Source organism: Bos indicus, chromosome 10 (genome assembly GCF_029378745.1).
Source record: "Bos indicus isolate NIAB-ARS_2022 breed Sahiwal x Tharparkar chromosome 10, NIAB-ARS_B.indTharparkar_mat_pri_1.0, whole genome shotgun sequence".
Taxonomy (NCBI): domain Eukaryota; kingdom Metazoa; phylum Chordata; class Mammalia; order Artiodactyla; family Bovidae; genus Bos; species Bos indicus.
The window spans coordinates 43,144,021-43,167,544 of record NC_091769.1 but is presented as its reverse complement, the minus strand read 5'-3'; the positions used below and the strand labels follow the sequence as shown (position 1 = coordinate 43,167,544).

General features: G+C 34.8%; 1 protein-coding gene across 2 annotated transcripts in view; it reads left to right on the top strand.

Annotated features, from left to right (window-relative positions):
* Nucleotides 1-23,524, top strand: part of MAP4K5 (mitogen-activated protein kinase kinase kinase kinase 5) — a 126,516-nt gene that overhangs the window by 89,135 nt on the left and 13,857 nt on the right. Inside the window, exons 14-27 of one of the 2 annotated variants that reach the window (XM_070797392.1) lie at nucleotides 2,527-2,585; nucleotides 3,794-3,861; nucleotides 5,544-5,586; nucleotides 6,210-6,363; nucleotides 7,271-7,368; nucleotides 7,535-7,576; nucleotides 8,436-8,520; nucleotides 11,198-11,277; nucleotides 11,576-11,636; nucleotides 14,894-15,008; nucleotides 15,343-15,401; nucleotides 16,463-16,566; nucleotides 18,258-18,435; nucleotides 22,912-22,980. In XM_070797392.1, the coding sequence (XP_070653493.1) occupies nucleotides 2,527-2,585; nucleotides 3,794-3,861; nucleotides 5,544-5,586; nucleotides 6,210-6,363; nucleotides 7,271-7,368; nucleotides 7,535-7,576; nucleotides 8,436-8,520; nucleotides 11,198-11,277; nucleotides 11,576-11,636; nucleotides 14,894-15,008; nucleotides 15,343-15,401; nucleotides 16,463-16,566; nucleotides 18,258-18,435; nucleotides 22,912-22,980 (1,215 nt within the window). Of the gene's footprint in view, nucleotides 1-2,526; nucleotides 2,586-3,793; nucleotides 3,862-5,543; nucleotides 5,587-6,209; nucleotides 6,421-7,270; nucleotides 7,369-7,534; nucleotides 7,577-8,435; nucleotides 8,521-11,197; nucleotides 11,278-11,575; nucleotides 11,637-14,893; nucleotides 15,009-15,342; nucleotides 15,402-16,462; nucleotides 16,567-18,257; nucleotides 18,436-22,911; nucleotides 22,981-23,524 lie in introns of both variants that reach the window. The other variant, XM_070797391.1, reaches the window with a different exon arrangement.

The window sequence follows — 23,524 nt, the reverse complement described above, 5'->3', positions numbered from 1 at the left end:
TAGCTCACCAGGCTCCTCGGTCCATGGAATTCTCTAGGCAAGAATACTGGAGTGGATAGCCATTCCCTTCTCCAGGGGATCTTCCTGACCTAGGGATCGAACCCTGGTCTCCTGAATTGCAGCAGGATTCTTTACTGTCTGAGCCACCAGGGAACCCCTCAATATAGGTATAATAAGTAAAACAGGAATTAGATTTACCCTTCTGCTATAAACTACTAATTACTAACATGTAATACAAATATGTGTGTGCATACAAAGTATATGAAGCAATTATTTTGAAGCAATGGATTACCAGACATCACAGGTTTATAATCTTTCTAGATGGTAGTAAGATCCTTACTCACCCTGGCTTTATAGGGGTAAAGAATCTGCCTGCAATGTGGGAGACCTAGGTTCAATCCCTGGATTGGGAATATCCCTTGGAGAATGGAATGGCTACCCATTCCAGTATTCTTGCCTGGAGAATCCAATGGACTGAGGAACCTGGCAGGCTGTGATAGCTCATGGGGTTGCAAAGAGTCAGACATGAACGACTAACACTTATGCCTATAGTAAGTAACATCTTTTGGAGATAAATGAGGATATATCATAGAAGTCCTCCCCATCTTTGTATTTTACAAGCCAAACACACAGCCAAAGATACTGCTAGGATTTTTGTTAAAGCGAAACAAAACAACTTGGAGTCTATTCTTTTTTTTAAATTAATTAATTAATTTATTTTAATTGGAGGATAATTTCTTTACAATATTGTGGTGGTTTTTGCCGTACATCAGCATGAATCACCCATGGATGCACATGTGTCTCCCCATCCTGAACCTCCTTTCCTACCTTCCTCCCCTCTGGGTTGTCCCAGAGATCTGGCTTTGAGTGCCCTGCTTCATGCATCAAAGCAGGTCATTTATTTTACATATGGTAATATACATGTTTCAATGCTATTCACTCAAATCATCTCATCCTTCCCTTCTCCCACATAGACCAAAGGTCTGTTTTTTACATCTGTGTCTCTTTTGCTGCCTTGCATATAGGATTGTCATTACCGTCTTTCTAAATTCCATGTATATTTGTTTATATACTGTATTGGTGTTTCTCTTTCTGACTTACTTCACTCTGTACAATAGGCTCCCCACCTCGTTAGAACTGTGGAGTCTATTCTTCTAAGCAGAACAATGATATTGGAGATTCTAGCATTCTTTGCCATAAGTCATGGCTGTAGTAATTTTAGACTTGCATTAAGGAATTTGATTTTTTTTTAAGGAATACTTTTCATGTGATAAAGTAAAATATCTTAAATGTTTATGTTATAAAAGAAATGAAATTGAAATTTTTATTTTCAATTACTGATATTGGTATGGATGGATACAGTTGATATTTCGCTATATGTTTAATGAGAATTTATGAACTTACTTTCTCTAGTAATGTTTAAAGTCTTGAAATTTGCTAATTATATAATTGTTATGGAAAATGATATTTTCTTTCTTTTCTTTCCATATTTACACGTTTTATAATTCATTTCTAGACCTATGTGCCAGTACTTCTTTGACCAAAAGAAAAATACCTTTAACTCATCTCTGTCTCAAATGAGAGAAGTGGTTCTTTGTGAATTATAGTAATGGCTCTTAAATTAAGATTTTTTTTTTATGTTAAGTCATTATAAATAAGCAACTTCTTTTTATTTTATGTTATTTTTGAAAAGTAGAGAATACATTTTATGGAATATCTTTCTTTGAAAATTTTATGACTTAAATGTTTTTGTTTAATGTCATGAATTATGTAAGTGCTCTGTGTTGCTTTATAAATCTTATTTTTAGGGATAAAGATAACTGGATCCTTTTTGAAAGACTTATTTTTAGTGTATTTTGTTTATCAAGATTATATTTAGGAAACTTGTATCTCCACAATGCAAGTGTGTATATTTTAATTTTTTGGTCTTTTAATCACATTGTATTTTAGAATTTTAAAATTCTGTGTACTTTAAGAGTAGGTAATAAGTCATCCTTTTCTCTGATTTACAGAATATTTCATGTAAAAGAAGTTACTCTATTAGGAGTAATTCTAAAATTGGTCTGATTAGGCCAGATCAGATATACATTTAGCAAAATATAATATTAGATTCCTGAATGCCATAGTAATATTTCATTTAACAAATATTGTTATTTTTATATAATTATAAGTAATTTTGGAGGTTTCATCCTGCCATAAATTTGAAGTTTAAATTAGTCTCAATATAGCCTGGATAGAAACATCCTTAAAGTGTTTGCTTTCTCACCTACTTTTAATACACAAATCTTTTATACACAAAATTGCTGTTTAATTTCCTGATTCCAGTCAAGAATTAAGTAGAATTGTTAGGAAAATACCAAATTGTTACTTTGTTTTGGGGTGTTCTGGTAGTAAAAAAATTAAGAGTTTTTGTCTTTTCCTCTTCTCTTCTCTTCCTCCCTCCCTCCCCAATACAGACGCTTCTCTTTGCATTTTCAGGATTGATCCTTTAAGTTAAAGTTTCTGAATATCTGTTATATTTTACAGTTGACAAATTACAGTTTGAACCTCCTTTGAGAAAAGAAACAGAAGCACGGGATGAAATGGTAGGACTTATGACTTTTAAAGTATTTTACACATTAAAATTTGAAAAAACTTATAATTAGGTATAGTTTGATCAAAGAAAAAAGGAATATACTCTTCAAAGCGTTAAGTTTTGATAATGTATTTCACCCATTCCCTGGTAGCTCAGACAGTGAATAATCTGCCTATAGTGCAGGAGACCCGGGTTCCATCCCTAGGTCAGGAGGATCCCCTGGAGAAGGGAATGGCAACCTACTCCAGTATTCTTGCCTAGAGAATTCCATGAACAGACGATGCGGTCGCAAAGAGTTGGACATGACTGAGCAACTAACAACACACATTTCACCAATTAAAGTTTGAAAAAGCTTATAGTTAGTTGCATTTTGACTAGGGTACAGTGTGTAAATACCATTTTAACCATCATTTTGACACTTCTAAGTCTTGAAGAATTCACATAAAGTTATTAAATACATGGTATTTGATGCTAAGCTTTAAGCTCTCAGGATCTTTTTACTTACTGATTCTGTTAGGTTTAGAGTGCAATTTTGCACTGCCTTACTGTTTTTTAATATTTATTTGTTAATCTAGCCCCTTTTTTAAAAACCGTTGCTCGTATTTTAGATTACTATTTGGTTAACTCTTTTTCTTATCTAAAAGGAAAGAAACAATAAATAAAGCATGATATTGTTAGAGTTGGCCTAGGTGTTATTCTAACATCTACTTTATTTTTAACCATTAGTAAATGTATGTTTTTTAGAGTAATTATCTTCTGTTAGTGGATCTCTTCATTCTTACATTTGGAAGTGGTGCTCTTCCTACTGTACATATTGCTGGACAATAAATTCTCAGTTTTCATGGTAGTCAGAAAAAATATGGCACCAATAAATTGAAGATAATTGACTAAAACAGTGCTCAGTTCTCTGTGCTAATGGAGTAGTGATGCACGTAATTCAAAGTTAACATTTTTCTGTTTTGCTTTGGAATGTACTAGCATATTGGTAAAGTGGGCTTGTGACATTTTAAGCTGTGTTTATAATCTTTTTTACATTTAAGTCAACTAATAATGAGTTATTGGCATAAATATGTCAAATGACAGCAAGTATAGCTAGAGACTACACAGTTGAAAGCCAAGATGATTAATAATCATGACAAAGAGTAGTTTTTTGAATCAAATAAAGTGACTAATACCTGTTTTAAGGTAACATGTTTAAACTCTTTTTTACCTTCATAGGGAGTATCATCAGACCCAAATTTTCTGTTACGGTGGAATCCTTTTGTTGATGGTGCAAATACTGGCAAGTAAGTTGTTTTTCTAACATTATTTTACTTGATTGTATAAGAACAGCATTTGGTGGTGAGTGATTTATTCTAATAAATTTTAATTTTTATTCTTATAAAAGTTGTACTATGCCTCTTGTCAGTAAAAACCTTCTGACTTATTTTAATTTCCCAAAGGCAACATGTGTTGATCATTAAGGTTTTAGGGTTTTATTCTCTAAATAAAAATACAGTACGGTAATGTTGGTATACTAAAAGATGAGCTGCATGATGATGTGGGAAGAAGTACCATAGTAGACGTCAGAAAGCCCCAGTTCATCTCTGCAGTGTGATTTCTTCATATTCTAGACGTGTCTTTCCTCAGTGATTAAGTGATGGGGCTGACCTGGGTGAGTTGTTCCAAACCAGTTAGTGCATTGCAATGCCTAGAGAGCTCTTGTGGAAGTACAGATTCCAGGACCCCCACATTAGGATTTCAGGTCTGGGGTTAGCAAAGTATGGCCTGTAAGCCAAATCTGACCCTATTTTTTGTGCATCCCACAAACTAAAATGATATTTACATTTTTTAATGGTTGAAAAAAATCAAAAGGCAAAGTAAATTTGTTACACATGAAAATTATATGAAATTTAAATTTCAGTGTTCATAAATGAAGGTTAGTTGGAACACAGCCATGCTCATAAGTTTATCCATGGCTGTTTTCATGCTTACAACATTAGAGTTCAGTAGTTGTGACCACTATATGATTCATAGAGCCTAAAATATTTACTGTCTAACCCTTTATAGAAAAAGTTTGCCAACCCTTGCTATGGAATATAGTCTTTGGAAGTGGAATCTAAGAATCCTCAAAGCTTCCCAATTGATTGCAATGACTGGATAAATGTGTGAAACCTGTGGGCTAGATCAGTGATTCTCAAATTTTGGTATGCCTGGAAGATCACCTGGAAATTTTGGTAAAATGCAGAATCTGATTAAGTAGGTCTAGGGGGTACACTTTCACTTCTCACTTTCATGCATTGGAGAAGGAAATGGCAACCCATTCCAGTGTTCTTGCCTGGAGAATCCCAGGGACGGGGGAGCCTGGTGGGCTGCCGTCTCTGGGGTCACACAGAGTCGGACACGACTGAAGCGACTTAGCAGCAGCAGCAGGGGGTACATTTATAAAAGTTTCCTTGGGAATTCCCTGGTGGTCTAGGGATTAGGCCTCAACGCTTTTACTGCTGAGAGCCTGAGTTCAATGCCTGGTTGGGGAACTGAGATCCTGTAAGCTGCATGATGTGGCAGAAAAAAAGTTTCCGTGTGTTACTAATGTTGCTGATCTCTGGACCCCACTTGGAGTAATGAAGGGTTTGATGATCCAGCTATTTGAATATATGATTCACTGTGGATTCCAGCTGTAAAATTCTGAATCTTTTTTTAACTGAGTTTAATTTAGTTTTTATTACATATTAAATGTAGCAAAACATAAAAAGTAAAAAAGACTGTGTTCACATTATAAAAGCTCTATTTTATAGTCATACTAACACAGTTTGACAGAATGAGATCTTAGCTCTTCCTGTAGGTTTTAAAGTTACTCTGTGCCGTGATCCAGTTGTCTTTTATATTCCTTGTATAGAAGCAGATTTTAATGCAGATTTAATGCTGTCTCTGTTTTATGTTATGACCACTTAAAACCATCTAAATTGAATTTTTCTCTTTGTGTTAGATCAACCTCAAAACGTGCAATACCACCTCCCCTACCTCCTAAGGTAAGCAACTTAAAGATTTTCAGCAGTAAATCCTTGTTTAAATAATAAATTTTAAAAGTAACTTTATTGAATTTGTTCACAATTCTCTTAAATATATTTTATATATAGTTTTCTTCAAGAGCATATTGTGATGTAAAAATATATTTTAAAATATTTCATGATAAATACAGTATCTTCGTAGCTATTAGAAAAAGGCAAAGATAGATTATTAGTCATTTAAGAAAATGCTTGACCACGTTGAAAGGAAAGGAGTTCATCGTTTACAGTCCTCATTTATTATTACAGTTGGACATTTCACTAGAGTCACACTTCATTAAGTCATTTTCCTTGCTTGTTTCTAGTTATTAAATATTTCATGGATTGTGTATATGATTTTATTGGTTATAAAAACATCAGTTTGGGGCTAGGGCTATTAAAAGTCACATGGCAAGTTCATAGTTGTTTTGAGACAGTAACTAAGCTCTTACTTACCTTACTTACTTGGCCCAGTGAATTGAACTATGTAGGAGAAAGATTAAAAAGGCATATTTTCTCTCCCTAAAGTCTTTGATATATAATAATAACAGGGTTAATGTTTTATGTCCAGATTTATTAAAGTACTTTTATGTCTTATTATCAACTAGCCAAGGATAAACAGTTACCCTGAAGACAACCTCCCAGATGAAGAAAAGTCATCAACTGTAAAACGTTGTCCTGATTCAGAGAACAGAGCTCCCCAAGTTCTCAGAAGACAGAGTAGCCCCAGTTGTGGTCCTGTAGCCGAGACTTCCTCTATTGGTATGGCTAGCAGTATCAGCAGCCCTGGAGTGCATACAGCTAGATACTGTGATCTTGGTAAATAAATCAAAGTGAAAACTGAAAAGAAAGCCATTTTGTTCAAATTTTAAAGACTTTTTTTTTTTCTTTAGTCTTATTACTGTTTAAAACTTTGTGAAAGTTCTTTAAAATTCCACATGGATGGACTATAAATAGATTCAATCCAATCCAATCCCTAATTTGATCCCTTACTAAATATTATAGGATCTAGAAAGATGAATGGATGACCCTGCCCTCCAGAAGTTCATGATCTACAGCAAAAGTTACATCCATGGGCACATAAAATCAGACAAGACATTTTGTTTTAAGTGTCTACTACAATAAGTAACTATATGTAACAGAACACCAGAGCTCTCTGAGGGAGAGAAGGATAGGGTAGAGAGGAGGTAGGCCCTTGGTGAGCCTTTAGTAGTTGGAACCAGTGCTGACAGACTTGCATAGAGATCAAGAAAGAATGAACAAATGCACTGAAGCAGAAAATCTAGCTTGTGTTGGAAGTACAGCCTAGTATATAGAAGTGTGAGCTTTTGAAGGGTGTATACTGGGAAATAGAACTTAAAATGGTAGAGCAAAGTTAAACTCCAAAGGCCTTGAATATCTGCATTAGTAGGTCGTGTTTCACTTTTCTCAGAGTATGGCAAGGCATTTGTTGTTTTCATGTATTAAACCACTGCTACAGTTGCAGTGCTACCACTGCAGCATCTAGAGAAAGGCACCAAAAATACTTTAACTCATCTGAAAGTAGAGAATATTTCCTAATGAAGGATCACCCAAATGCAAAACAAGTACTGAGGGGAAAGGGAAATTATTTTTCAAATAAGTTTTTTATTTGTATGGTCATCCAACTTTTAACTGTGATTCTCTTTAGGAAATGGAGATGGTATTTCAAAATTGATTAGTGAAAACACAGAAGGATCAGCACAAGCACCACAGTTACCACGAAAAAAGGACAAGCGGGACTTCCCTGTATGTATAACAGGCATTTGGTGATTAGTTGTAACTAATACTGTATCATATAAGGAGCATAGTCTATTTAATTCAAGACTTGGAATAACTGGACTTCTAAATGTATAAAGTTTTTTTTTTAAGGCTTTAAGAGGTCTTACAGTATTACAAATTATTTTTCCCACAGAAACCAGTTATCAATGGCCTTCCACCAACCCCAAAAGTACTGGTAAGGAATATTTTTATTTGAACCATTTGTCAGTTTTTCTTTAGAAGCTGAAGATTGTTTATTTGCTGTCGTAAGGTGTTGAAAGAAAGGATTCATAAAATACTGAGGCGTCAAATTCATTTGAATAAACCGTGAATCCAATCTTGTACCCTTATTTGAGTCAGTTAGTTAGAGTTGGGTGAATTTCCATTTTTATAAATACGGAGAGTTGAGTTCTTCAACTAGCCTACAAAGGCCAATTTCACTTTAATGTGATGATATTAATAGTATTGTATCCTCTTCATTATGTGGGTTAAATATCTTTCTATGCCTGAAGTCATTTTTACATTGAACTATAAACAGTGGAAAGGAACACAGAAGCTTCTGTTCTCTGGCCTTTCAGTAGATCCTCTCTGTAATGTAGTTCAGCCAGTCATAAGAATGGGTGCCTTTTAAATTGTTTCTTTTTATACAGTAGAAGTTAAGCTTAAATATTAGTCTTTTTGTCTCATCACTATTATGGAGGTAAACTGCAAATATAACTGTTATGTTACTCAATAAAGTCATTGTTTTCATTATTAAATCTTAGTTGTAAAGATAATTTGTGACTTAGGTACCTAGAATGTATCATTGATATATGTAGATGTTTTGGTAAATCTGATATTTTTGCTCTAAAATAGAGGATTACTCAAGGAAAGAGTATGAAACTCTCTTGATAGAAGGAGTTAATCAATATATCAAAATATGAATTTTGTTGTATAGTGAGACCGTAAGTATATGCAAATAAGAGTTAGTTTAGCGTTTCATAATAATCTTCAGCTATTTTCTAAGAATATAAAAATTATCTAATCAAATAACTCAACATTTCTTTTTAAATAAGATGGGAGCATGTTTTTCCAAAGTTTTTGATGGCTGCCCTTTGAAAATTAATTGTGCAACATCTTGGATACATCCTGATACAAAAGGTAACATTTCTGAAACTTTTATATACCTTTCTAACAAAGTATTTATTATTGGAAAGGATTTTTATGATCACTGAACTGAGGGCTTTTTACTTTAAAAAATACAGCCTAGAGACTAAATAGTATGTGTAACAACCTAAATAGGTAGTTTTGGTTTAAAAGCATTAGAATTTTAGAGCATACAAGAACAATTCCTGATTAAAAGAGATGAAAGAGCGTCACAACTGATTGCAACCATAATTTGGCATTTTTCTTTTATTTACAAAGACAGTACTGAGCCAATTGATAATCTCAGAGTCAAGATATTAGATAATATATTGTGTCAGTGTCCTGAATATCCTGATTCCCTGATTTTGATATATCCTGATTTTGATCATTTTTCTGTAGTTATGTAAGACCTTTTTTTTTTTTTTTTAAAGAAATTTAAATATTTAGGAATAAAGGGGTATCAGGCTTATAACTTAATTCAGGAAAGGGGGGAACTGTGTGTGCAGAGAGAAGGAAGGATAAAAACAAAAGTAGCAAATGTTGACATTTGTGGAATCTGCATGATATTCAAGAATTTGTTGTATTATTATAATGTTTTTGAAAGTCTGAACTGATAAAGTAAAATTTACTCTTAAAAATTTAGGCTGTGTGATTTTAAAGTGAGGAAGCATAACACATGGGGAAAATTTGGAATCAAATATATATGGGTTGAGTTCCCTAGCTGTCATTACTGTGTGACTTGGAAAAGATACTTAATACCTCTGGTTCTCAGTGTGATCATTTATAACATAAAATACTCATAATACTCACCTTGTTGCAAAGAAGAAAGGAGCCAACCTGGTTGTCTGGGAATTAGCAGAGCTTAGGCAGTGGAAGTTGTTCTGGAAATGTTTGTTTCTACTTCAATGCAGTCATAAAGATAGGTTGTGTAATTATCTGCTTTATGTGCCATAATTAGAAAGTGTAACAGAAAATAATATTAACAGTAAGCAAATTTTTTTTTAATATTTGTAAACTTTTTATTTTTCTAGAAGTTTACACTTACAGAAAAGCTAGAGAAATAGTACAAGAAACTCTGATATACCCAGAATCATCAAAAGTTTCTTTTTTAACACCCTCACCAAAACCATACTATTTATTTATTCATTTTTATTTAAGTATAGTTGATTTACAATATTGTGTTAGTTTCAGGTGTACAGAAAAGTGATTCATTTACACACATACGTATATTCATTCCTTTTGAGGTTCTTTCCCATGTAGGTTATCACAGAATATTGAGTAGAGTTTGCTGGGCTACACAGTAGATCCTTGTTGGTTATCCATTTTATATATAACCAGTACTCTTGCCTGGAAAATCCCATGGACGGAGGAGCCTGGAAGGCTGCAGTCCATGGGGTCCCTGAGGGTCGGACACTACTAAGCGACTTCACTTCCACTTTTCACTTTCCTGCATTGGAGAAGGAAATGGCAACCCACTCCAGTGTTCTTGCCTGGAGAATCCCAGGGACTGGGGAGCCTGGTGGGCTGCCGTCTATGGGGTCGCACAGAGTCGGACACGACCGAAGCGACTTAGCAGCAGCAGCAGCAACAGTATCTGTGTTCATCCTTTTGCCACATTTGTTTTACTCTTTTCTATCTGTATGTGCATTTTTTTTTCTGAATCATTTGAAGGGTGAGCTGCTCCTCTTCCCCTTATCACTTCACCATGCTCCTCTTCCCCTTATACTTCACTTTGTATTTCCTAGGAGCAAGGATCATCTCTTATATAAGCACAGTACTATTATAAAGATCAGAAGCTTTATCATTGATATGATACTGTTTTTTAATCCACAGTCCATATGTAAGTTTTTTTAATTATCCCAGGAGTGTCTTTCATTTTCCTCTCTTTTTTACCCCCAAACCAACATCTAGTTCAAGTTCACATGTTGGATTTGCCTATCATGCCTTTAGTCTCCTTTAGTCTGAAAGTTTCTCAACTTTTCTGTCTCACTTGATCATGCCATATTTTGAGGCTGCTTATTTTGTAGAATGTCCCTTAATTTGGGTTTGTCCAATGAGTCCTCATATGTAGATCAAATTATGTATTTTGGGAAGGAATATCACAGAAGTGTTTTTGTGCTCTTCTCAGTTCATCATGTCAGAAGGCACTAGGTAACAAGTTGTCCAAGTGCTAGTGACATTAACATTGACCAGTTGGTTAAGGTGGTGTTCACTAACCTTCTCTTCTGTCAAGTTCCTATTTTTCCCTAAGTAATTGCTTAATTAATTTCCCAAAATAATTGATAGGTAGCTAGCATGGAGATACATTGAGACTTGATAAATATCCTCTTGCTCATCAAGCTTTCACTGACTAGTTTTAGCATACATTGACAATCCATTGACATCTGTTAACAGTTTTACTTCTTTCTTATTTTTTCACTGTGTTTGAATAAGATGACATGTAATGAAAATTTCATTTTAAAAAATTTTATAGTAATATAAAGCAGAGTTAGTAACAATATATCTACTTTTTAAAAAATGAAGAATTGGGGAAAGAATTAAAGAAGGTAGCATGGGTTTTACAAAATAATTTTTCTTTGGATGGGTGGGTGGCTATCTAATTCTTAATACCATTAAAATATAAGGCCATTATTTTAATGAATGATTTCAGAAAATGTTAATAAATTCTGGTGATTTATCTCAACTATTTTAGATCAATACATTATTTTCGGAACTGAAGATGGTATTTATACATTGAATCTCAATGAACTACATGAGGCAACGATGGAACAGGTAATTTAGGAGTTTTAACTCAAAAAATCAGCTTGGACTAATTGAATAAAGGAAATATCTTAATTTTAGGTCAATTTATATGGGCCCCAGTTTTAATTTTTATGATTTAAATATTTAAAGTGGTGAAATTATACTCTTTATATGTTCATGTATGAAGATTTTTTTCTGTAAGGTTGTAATAATTTACTGAAAGGTAGAAATAGTTATTTTTCTACTCTCTCAGACTGTTGAAATTTGGAGGTTGAGGGGTAAGGGAATGAAATTAGAGGGTTTTAATTATCTACTTTTTTCTTAATAGTTATTTCCACGGAAATGTACTTGGCTCTATGTCATCAACAATACTTTAATGTCATTGTCAGGTATGTATATGATGAAAATAATATGATAAATAAACCATGGACAAGCAGAGAAATGTAATTCTAATATATATTACTTTAAAGTGTTGTTATTTAGGGTAATTATAATCTAATATAGTTAACCTTAAGGCTTGTAGGTGTTTTTGACCGGTGTAGAATAGGAAGAAACCCTGTTGTCAGTTAAAGCTGTACTTCCCACACATGCCCAAGAGCTACACAGCTGACAGTGATTGTCCCCTGAGGCCGTCTCTTTCACAGTCTCTGCTCCTGCCCCCATCCCTGCCTTCCACTGAGAATCAGCAGTTGACGGGAAGGAATCAGAGGATCCAGCTGCTTCCTTCTCTTTAATCTTGAGCCAGTCACCGTCTCTTGTCTCTCGGCCTTAGGTTTCTTTTTTTTTTCATAAATTATATCTATTTTTAATTTTTTTAATTGAAGTGTAGTTGATTTACAATATATTGATTTCTGCTGTGCTATAAAATATTTCAGTTTTCCACATGTATATTCTTTTTCGTGCTCTTTTCCTCTATGGTTTATCACAGGATATTGAGCATAGTTCCCTGTGCTCTATGCAGTAGGACCTTGTTGTTTATATATTCCGTATGTAATAGCGTACATCTGTTAAGCCCACACTCCCAGTCCACCCTTCCCCACCACCCCTCCCTGTTGACAACCAGTGAGTCTGTTCTCTACTTCTGTGAGTCTGATTCTGCTTCGTAGATAGGTTCTTTGTGTCACATTAAATCCCACATATAAGTGATTCATATGGTATTTGTCTTTCTCTTTCTGACTTACTTCACTTAGTGTGATCATCTCTAAATCCATCCATGTTGCTGCTCTCAGTTTTCTTAACTGTAACATGAGGAGGCTAGTAACAGTAGCCACCTCACAGGATTGCTGTGGGGGATTAAGTGAGATGTAAAGAGTGCTTAGTGAACTGTGAAGACTTAGAGATGTTCGCTGGCAGAATTCTGAACCAGATATTTATTAGCCAACTTGGACTAAAACTTTATAAAGTCCTAAAAATAATCATAAAGGTTTTGGAGCAGTCTATTCTAATTTTGTTGTTTGTGCTTTTCTCTTTTTGTTTTGTTGGGGATAGACAGGTGTTGTTTTAGGCTTTTTTTTTTCCCAGTCGTTACCTGCCAAAAACAGTTTTCTTACATTTTGGATTTAAGTGGCTACCTAAAGGTTCGCTACTTGCTTTCATTCTGATAGTATAGTTGGCTCTCTGTATCTGCATGTACAGCTTCAACCAACTGCAGATAGAAGTTTTTTTGTTTTTTTTTTTAATTCTAGAAAATTCCAAAAAGAAACAAAACTTGAAATTTGCCAGGCACTGGGTCACTATTTATATAACATTTACTTGTATTAGGTATTATACATAATCTAGAGATAATTTAAAGTATATGGAAGGGTGTGCATAGGTTATATGCAAGTGCTACATGACATCATTTTATATGAGGGACTACAGCAACCTCAGATTTTGGTATCTGCATGGGGGTCCTGGAACAATACTTGTGATGGGACCACTGTACAAGATAGTTGATTATTTTTCTCTTTCCTTAATCCTAATGCTGTCATCTGTTAAAATAGCACTCATGCCTTTCTCCACTTTGAATAACTAAGTTATTTTAACATTGCTTAATTTTTTTTCAGTTTTGTTTGATACTCTGATGATAATATCCCAGCTATTATTTACTGTACTGTCAGACTTTTTGTTATTAAGTATTCCTTTCAGCTACTCATGCTTTAAAACATCAGTGCTGATACAGTTTTAACTCATTATGAATTGTGGCTAATGTAAGAAATGTCATTATCATAATTTTAAGTATGTGTGTGTAAGTATATATAACTTAAACTCTTCTACTAACCATCACCTAGTAGAGATTCTTCAGGAATTTGTGTATTTGAGCTAATGACACTTTTTACAATGAGCATATTATTTGATTCTCCACAAATGTCTTTTTAAAAACTAGGGTCCTCAAATGACTATTTATTCTCTTTGATTTTGAGTCCCCCAATTTTTTTTTACTTTTATCTAATAAAATATTAATATATCATATTATATTATGAAAATAAACCTAATTCTATTTGAATTAACAATTCTGATTTGTATTCATATAGAGTCACTTTCCTCCAACCACTTTTATATACCTGTCTGTGTGAATAAGCTTAAAAGCCACACAGAGTACATTTTATATATTTATAAAATAACTATAGAAAGGCAGGAAAAAGCTAGCCTATAAATTAGTTATTTCCAAATTCTACTTAAAATTACCTGTGGAACTGAATGAAGATAGGTAGCATTGCTCAATAAGAGAAAACGTTCTGTTTAAGAGTCTGCATTTCTGTGCATGAGTGTACATACATGTACATGTGTTAGCTGCTTAGGTAACTAGTTATATATAAAGGGGTCTGGAGAAAGGAAGGGTGGTATAGTGTTAGGCAGAATGCTGCATTTTGAAAAGATACAGAAAATATTGTGAGGATAAAGTCACTCTTTTTCATGTTTTCTCATAGTAAAATGATAGATACTATTTGGGACTGTTATAGTACCATGTCATATATAGTAAGGAGTCAGATATTTACCATATCTTCCCCTTTTTAATGTGGATTAAATATGTGGTTTTGATATAGAAATCATAGTCCAGTTATCCTGAATAATGATAGCACATACTTGTAGCCCTGTTATATCCTATGGCATATAGTATTAGTTTGCTTTACTTTTCTTAGTATTTCAGTGTTATCTTAACACTTCTTTCACAATCAGTTTTAATCCAAGGTTATGTGGTAGATTATTCATAAGTAGGAGTAGCTCAGAAAGATAATGTAGTGATTATATAGTTTTCCATGTTGTACTGAAATAATCACATGTGCATCATCGTGACTCAGCCTATTTTGCAAAAATGTTTTAACAATTTCTTTTTCTATGTTCACTTCATTAAGGTTTACATATATTCTGTCCAGATCACCTATTAGTCAGAATATATCTAATTTTGACCTGTTAGTCAAAATATATCTAATTAATGTATTGGGAAACACAATTATCTGTTACTTCCCTAAAACTTATTTTACTTATTATCTTTCAAAGTAGTACTAACTATGTATTTTTGTTTATGTTTTTCTATTTTGCTTGGCTTTTTGGAACATGTCTGGATTCAATCATTTTAGAAGGTAATTATTATTTCTTTTGCTTGAAAATTATATTTCTATATTTTAAATAATTCTAATAAAAATAACATGTTTCTCTTTTTTAGGAAAAACCTTTCAACTCTACTCTCATAATCTTATTGCTTTGTTTGAACAAGCCAAAAAACCAGGACTAGCTGCCCATATTCAAACTCATAGGTTTCCAGATCGCATACTACCAAGGTACTAAATATTTTGATTCTGCTGGGAGTGAGGGGAATTAGTGTCTATTTTTAAAGCGACCAGTCTTCTTGCCCACTGAAAAACTTCCTTTGTCTTAATTTTGAAAGGTAGTTTACATTAAAGTAAATGTCATATAGAATTCAAAAGATAAGTGTTTTATGATATAAATTCCCAGGCCCCACTTCAGACCTATGCTATCATATAGTTTGGAGTCATAGTTTAAGATGGTTTTTTTTAAAGCTCCTTGACTAATTCTGATGGAACTGATTCACAGATCACTTACTGTTTGAGAACCACTGTAGTAGAGTACATTTATATTGTCCTGTGTTTACAGAAAGTTTGCTTTAACCACAAAGATTCCTGATACAAAGGGCTGCCACAAATGTTGCATAGGTGAGTAAATACTATTTCTCAAACTGAATGGTTAGAACTTTTAACATCTTTAAAATTATCTGTAAAGTTCTTAGAGTATTAAATAAAGGAAGGGAAGCTTTATATTCGTTTTAAATAAGGAGTTAAGGGGCCACTGAAGCACAGGAATGTATAGTGGGACATGGCATAAAAGCGCTTGAAGATAATAGCCCTGACCCGATGCTTTCTCGGAGCACAATGTTCCTCAGATTTTTTTAACCACAGTCCCTAAGGCTCTTTCTCTGCTAATATCCTAGCTTTCAGTTAGCACTTACTATTTACTTAACAGTTATTAAGTAGTGCTTTATGAACATTATTATTTCAGGACTCTGGCCAACTCTGAAGTTAGAGGGAGCAGTCCATACAAGACCACTCTCACTTCTGTTACCAATAATAAGTTTACCAATTATAACCTTCATGGTCAGAATTTCACTGATATGACTCAGAAATCGCTGAAAGTGGTTATACTCTTGGCTTTGATTTGTTACAGGGAAAGGATATAGATTAAAATCAGCTAAAGGAAGATGTGCATAGGGCAGAGCCCAGGAAAGATACAAGATGCAGAGCTTCTGTTGTCCTCCATAGAGTGTGGATAGTGTTACTTTTCAGGCAGTGATGTGTGATAATACACAGCATTGCTAACTAGGTAAGCTTACTCAACAACCTCAGCGTTCAGAGGTTTTACTAGGGCTCTATCACGTAGGCATGCTCGACTGCCCACGTGGCTGACCTCAGTATCTAGCCCTTCTGGAGGTCAAGTGATACTGCATGACCCAAAGCCCCTACCCTAAATTGCATGGTTGGTCTTTATGGCCTGATTATTCCCCATCCTGAGACTATCCAATGTTGTCCAGACCATGGGGTCACAAAGAATCCGACATGACTTAGCAACTGAGCAACAACAATGTATCAGCACTGCCTTTGTAAAGAAAACTGAGTTAGCTTTTGGGTGAGTATAATTCAGTAGTTGCTTTTAGCTAAACGTTATGTTTTCATATAAAAATATTCAGTGTTTTGGGTGTGTCTGTTTTGTTTCTTTCCAGTCAGAAACCCTTACACGGGACATAAATACCTCTGTGGAGCTTTACAGTCTGGAATTGTTTTACTTCAGTGGTATGAGCCAATGCAGAAATTCATGTTGATAAAGGTATATATTCCTTTGTTTACATTGTCTTGTTTAGAAAACACTAATGTATAATTGAACCTAAAATTGTAGAATCCCATTGCTACCAGCCAGGATCATGTTTATAGGTATTTATTTGGTTTAGGGGCTTTTGTGTTCTTAAGACTTTAAAGATTTCATCTTTATTTTATATTAATAAACTTCCAGAAATAACACACTCATAAAGAAGAATGTGGCCAATTCTCTAAAATATATGTTTATGGAAAACTGATCCTTATCATGATCATTTAGATGTAGTCATTTTTTTAATTGAAGTATTATATTGTGTTTCGGGTATAGAGCAAAGTGTTCAGTTGTATATTTCTTTTTTCAGATTGTTTTCATGATAGATTATTAAAGGTATTAAATATAGATTCCTATGTTACACAATAAATCCTTATTGCTTATGTATTTTATGTATAGTAGTTTGTATATGTAGACTTCTTATTTATCCATTGCCCACTCCCTTTCTTTGTTTTTTATGTCTGTTTCTGTTTTGTATATAGATTCATTTGTATTGTTTTTTAGATTCCACATATAAGTGATATCATATATTATTTGTCTGACTTACTTCACTAAGCATGATATTGTCTAGGTCCATCCATGTTGCTGCAGTGGCAGTGTTTCATTCTTTTTATGGCTGAATAATATCCCATTGAATATATACAGCACGTCTTATGCCAGTCATCTGTTGATGTGCACTTGGATTGTTCCCATGTCTTGGCTGTTGTAAATAGTGCTGCTGTGAATGCTGGGGCGCGTCTATCTTTTAGTTTCATCTTTTCCAGGGTATTCCGGGAGTAGGATTGCAGGTTCATATGGAAGCTCACTTTTCTGTTTTTTAAGGAACCTCCATAGTGACTATACCAATTTACATTCCTACCAGTAGTGTAGGAGTGTTCTCTTTCCTCCAAACCCTCCTCAGCATTTATTATTTCTAGACTTTTTAATAGTGGCCTTTACGATTTGTGTGAGGTGGTACCTCATTGTAGTTTTGATATGTATTTCTCTAATAATTAGCAGTGTTGAGCATCTTTTCATGTGCTTAGTAGCAATCTGTATGTCTTCTTTGGGAAAATGTCTATTTAGGTCTTCTGCCAATTTTTTGATTGGGTTTTTTCTTTTCTTGATATTCGAGTTATATGAACTGTATATGTACTTTGGAAATTAAGCCCTTGTTGGTCACATTATTTACAAATATATTCTCCCATTCTGTACATTTTCTTTTTTGTTTTATTTATGGTTTCCTTTGCTATGCAAAAGCTTTTAAGTTTGATTAGGTCCTATTTGTTTATTTTTGTTTTTATTTATTTCTTTATTTAACTTAGGAGACTGATCTAAGAAAATATTGCTACAATTTTTGTGCGTCTTTAAGCTATTTTGAGTTTATTTTTGTATATGGTAAGAGGGAGTATTCTAACCTTATTGATTTACATGAGGCTGTCCCACTTTCATAATGCTGCCTTGTTGTAAATTAGTTGACCATAGGTCTGTGGATTTATTTCTAATCTCTCTATTCTGTTCCATTGATCTGTATGTTTGTTTTTGTGCCAGTAAGAGGGAGTCATTTCTTAGAATCAGATCAATCAAGAAAATGAAAGCCTTTCTGTTGAATTTATTCAGCAACAGAATGAATGAGAAGATTGTTTCTAAATTATGCTCCTTTTTTCTTGCAGCACTTTGATTTTCCTTTGCCAAGTCCTTTGAATGTTTTTGAAATGCTGGTAATACCAGAACAAGAATATCCTATGGTCTGTGTAGCTATTAGCAAAGGCACCGAATTAAATCAGGTAGTTCAGTTTGAGACAATCAATTTGAACTCTGCATCCTCATGGTTTACAGAAATTGGTGCTGGTAAGTGTTTTTTACTTTATGTTAAAGTATTAATGCTTTTGTCTATAGAAGAAGCAGAACAGGTTCAACCTGCATGGGCTTTCTAGTAGAGTTTCCCAAGTAAGCACAGAGGATCATGTACATATAGTTTATGATCTCTGTTTGCCAGAGGCAATTTGATACATACAAAGTATTTTACCAAGAAAAATTTTAGTGATTCCCAGCAGTTAAAAGTCTTAGTTGTTGTCAGTTAATATTTGGAGTTACTAAATAAATAAGTTTTCTAAGATAGTTTTCAGATTTTATCAACTTCTCAAGCAAAGAAATTCACTTTTTTTTAAATCAGTTTTTCCCCCTACACTTCCTAAAACCATTGAGTTCTAGTACTTTTCAGACTTAAATAGAAGCTTCTCATGTGTGGCCTCCAAGCATTACCATTTAAAGTTACAGGGAATATTATATCTCTTGCGTTTTCTGAGAATGGTTTGATAGCCTAGAATTTTATCAAACATGTCTCAGTGAAAGCTCTAAAAAGATTGGGAGGTTTATTTTCAAACTTTAAAATTGGAACAAATCAGTCAAGAATTTATGTTAAAAATTAGTAAAATGAAGGTCTTCATTCTGCCCGTTTACTGTTTTTGTTGTACTTGTGTATTGTCACCCCAGGTTTATCAAGCCATTTTTACATATGAAGTCAAGCAAGCTTTAGTTATAACTGTTTCATTACTGGCCCCTTTTTCTTTATCATCTTGAGAAGAAGTCTATTATAAGTTATCATAAGTTCTTACTAAATATCTTTGGCTTTTGATGATCTTTAGGCTACATTATAAGAACTCTTTATACATCCCAGCTACTGAAGTTAATGTAGAACTGCACTAATGTCACTTTCAGGATAAGAATCAGTATGACCTATTGGTGTCCTAGTAAATGTTCAACAACAGACTCTTGGGCTGCAGAGAAGCCTCGTTTATAGCAGTTGCCTGTTTCTGTGGTATAAACACTCTCACCACAGCCAATTTCAAAATACCAGCTTAATGTCATTTAACTTGCAAAATTTCTGAAAATTTATGAGTCCAATACAAGTCAGTTCCAGCATGCCTTGGACTATTATCACTGTTTTTGTGCACCAGATGCTAATTTCCAGTAGAATAAAATAGGAATATATTCTTTACCCTCCCCCCATCCTCCACTCTCCCCGCCCCCCCCCGCTCTGCCCCCCCCCCCCCCCCCCCCCCCCCCCGCACTCATTTTTCTTTCTAATTTGTTAATGCTTTTGGTTGAGTTAGATGCATACTCTCATGGTATAGCTAACAGGAAGGTGCAAATAGCATTGTTTTATTATCATGAAATATAAGCAAGCCAAATAGAAATGTGTTCCTATTAGATACTTACTGCTAAAAAGAAGGGTTATAGGTCCATTCATTTTAAAACCAAGATCATGTTTGGCAGACAGCCTCAACTTGTTTATAAGTTGTTCATATATAATAATAGTGTAGAGAAAGTTATTTCATATTTCATATGATTAATGTAAATTTGCAAACCACTTTCTTCTGTATCTTGTATTAGGAGGTTACATTGTTTAAGGCTGGGCATTCAATGAGTCCTTTTGTGAATTTGCAGGGGTGAGGTTCAGGAGTTGTTGTTTGCTTTTTAATGCCAGAGGTATACTGTTCTATCCACTTATAACACAATCTAGGCTAAAATTATGGCAGACCCAAAATTGCTTCCCAAGGAGAGCCAGAACTCTGAGGGTATACATTCAAATCACCCTAAAGCAGAGATTGTCCTTATTAGGTTCTCCGTTTTCACAAATGATTGCTAATCTATCTCCCAGCTATGTTGATTGCTGAGACCATACCTTGACTTGACAGCAGTTTTAACAATTAAAATGAACTCCTACTCCAAGACTCTCTTAGTCTTATTTTGATTAATTGTTGCAGTATCCTTTTCTCCAAGGATGGTGCTTAGTAATTATCATCAGCACACAATAAGATCAGATCAGTCGCTCAGTCATGTCCGACTCTTTGCGACCCCATGAATCACAGCACATCAGGCCTCCCTGTCCATCACCAACTCCCAGAGTTCACTCAGACTCACGTCCATCGAGTCAGTGATGCCATTCAGCCATCTCATCCTCTGTCGTCCCCTTCTCCTCCTGCCCCCAATCCCTCCCAGCATCAGGGTCTTTTCCAATGAATCAACTCTTTGCATGAGGTGGCCAAAATACTGGAGTTTCAGCTTTAGCATCATTCCTTCCAAAGAAATCCCAGGGCTGATCTCCTTCAGAATGGACCGGTTGGATCTCCTTGCAGTCCAAGGGACTCTCAAGAGTCTTCTCCAACACCACAGTTCAAAAGCATCAATTCTTCAGCGCTCAGCCTTCTTCACAGTCCAACTCTCACATCCATACATGACCACGGGAAAAACCATAGCCTTGACTAGACAGACGAACCTTTGTTGGCAAAGTAATGTCTCTGCTTTTGAATATGCTATCTAGGTTGGTCATAACTTTCCTTCCAAGGAGTAAGCGTCTTTTAATTTCATAGCTGCAGTCACCATCTGTAGTGATTTTGGAGCCCCTCAAAATAAAGTCTGACACTGTTTCCACTGTTTCCCCATCTATTTCCCATGAAGTGGTGGGACCGGATGCCATGATCTTCGTTTTCTGAATGTTGACCTTTAAGCCAACTTTTTCACTCTCCACTTTCACTTTCATCAAGAGGCTTTTGAGTTCCTCTTCACTTTCTGCCATAAGGGTGGTGTTATCTGCATATCTGAGGTTATTGATATTTCTCCCGGCAATCTTGATTCCAGCTTGTGTTTCTTCCAGTCCAGCGTTTCTCATGATGTACTCTGCATATAAGTTAAATAAACAGGGTGACAATATACAGCCTTTTCCTTTTCCTATTTGGAACCAGTCTGTTGTTCCATGTCCAGTTCTAACTGTTGAAAAGCTATTTTTTTTTTTTTTTTTGGAATATTGCCTGAGAAACAACACTTTACCAATTCTGTACATCTGGATTCTTCACTATATATGGATTTTGGAATGTCCACAAATACCCCAAAATAATGTGTAAGATTTTGTGTTTATGCTCAGATGTGCAGTTTTTAAGGGAGAGGATCTATGGGTTTTCCCAAAAGATGTAGTTAAGAATGACTGCTCTAAATAATCTAAAATCTTTGCATGATTTCACCTAGGCCATTCATGCAATCTGAGTGGCTAAAATAGTTTTACCAAAAATGTTTTGCAAAAATGTCATCACTTACATTAGCAGATGTTTATCAGCCAAGTAGTGAAAGTTGCTTCCTGCAAAGATACTGTTGACAATATTGTTCATTATGTCAACTGGTGTCCTGTTAATAAAGGAACTCCAACCTACACTCACAGTGGAAACAGTATCAGACTTTATTTTTTTGGGCTCCAAAATCACTGCAGATGGTGACTGCAGCCATGAAATTAAAAGACGCTTACTCCTTGGAAGGAAAGTTATGACCAACCTAGATAGCATATTGAAAAGCAGACATTACTTTGCCAGCAAAGGTCCATCTAGGCAGGGCTATGGTTTCTCTGGTGGTCATGTATGGATGCGAGAGTTGGACTATGAAGAAAGCTGAGTGCCAAAGAATTGATGCTTTTGAACTGTGGTGTTGGAGAAGACTCTTGAGAGTCCCTTGGACTGCAAGGAGATCCAAACAGTCCATTCTAAAGGAGATCAGTCCTGGGATTTCTTTGGAAGGAATGATGCTAAAGCTGAAACTCCAGTACTTTGGCCACCTCATGCGAAGAGTTGACTCATTGGAAAAGATTCTGATGCTGGGAGGGATTGGGGGCAGGAGGAGAAGGGGACAACAGAGGATGAGATGGCTGGATGGCATCACCAACTCGATGGACGTGAGTTTGAGTGAACTCCGGGAGATGGTGATGGACAGGGAGGCTTGGCGTGCTGCGATTCATGGGGTCACGGAGAGTCGGACACGACTGAGCGACTGAACTGAACTGAATCGAACTTACACTCACACCCCAATAACCAGAAAAATTGCTCTCTGATCATAGTTTCATTAGTACTTTTGCTTTTTCTGAATTACTGACTTCTTGTTTTTTTTTTTTTATCTCAGAGACACTGTGACCCACCTGACTGATCTTGTTTTCATCTTGTCATTGGCTACTATAAAATGCAGAGCAAAATCTAATCGCTATATAACATGCATCTTCCTTCCCCATATTTACCATTTGCTTCATTTTATTTTTGTAATATACCTTTCTGGAACTCTCCGAGGTATTAATTAAATATAATATTGAGCCTTTCTCAGTTAGCCTTGCTTAAGACTTTGTTTTTTAAATTGACTTATATACATTTTTTTGAGAAGACAATTACAAAATATAATTTTTTGTGTTAAACTTCAAAGAAAAAAAATCAGAATTTGTGTTTCTTTTCTAAGTTCTAATTTTTAAAGCATATTATATAACTGTAACCTTGTTTTCCTTTTCCCTCCAAGGCAACCAGCAGTTAGATTCCATTCATGTAACACAGTTGGAGAGAGATACTGTTTTAGTGTGTTTGGACAGTAAGTACTATTTTAAAGTTTATTCTAAGTATACTACTTGATATACCTTTTCATGAACTAGATTCTAATAGAATCAGTAGAGTAGATTTTGACTTTCCACCTTAAGTAGCCGTGTTTTATTGATGAAAAACGTAAATTATTTACATATATAGTAATTAATTAATTGATCTGTTTGTCAGTACTGTCCTCTGTGACCTTTTTCTTTATTTTGTTTGGCCTACTTGGAAACATTGTCCAGTCGACCCTCTGTATCCATGGGTTCCACATCCTTTATTCAATCAACCATGGATTGAAAATATTCAGAAAAAAAAATTCCAGAAAGCTCACAAAACAAACCTGAATTTGCTGAGTGCCTGACAATTATTTATACAGCTTTTACATTGTGTTACTGTATTATAAGTAATCTAGGACCTACTACATAGCACAATATATAACTCAATATTATGTCTAACCTATAAGGGAAAAGAATCTGAAAAGATATGTATATACCCCCACACACATACATGGGCTTCCCCCATAGCTCAGTGGGAAAGAATCTGCCTGC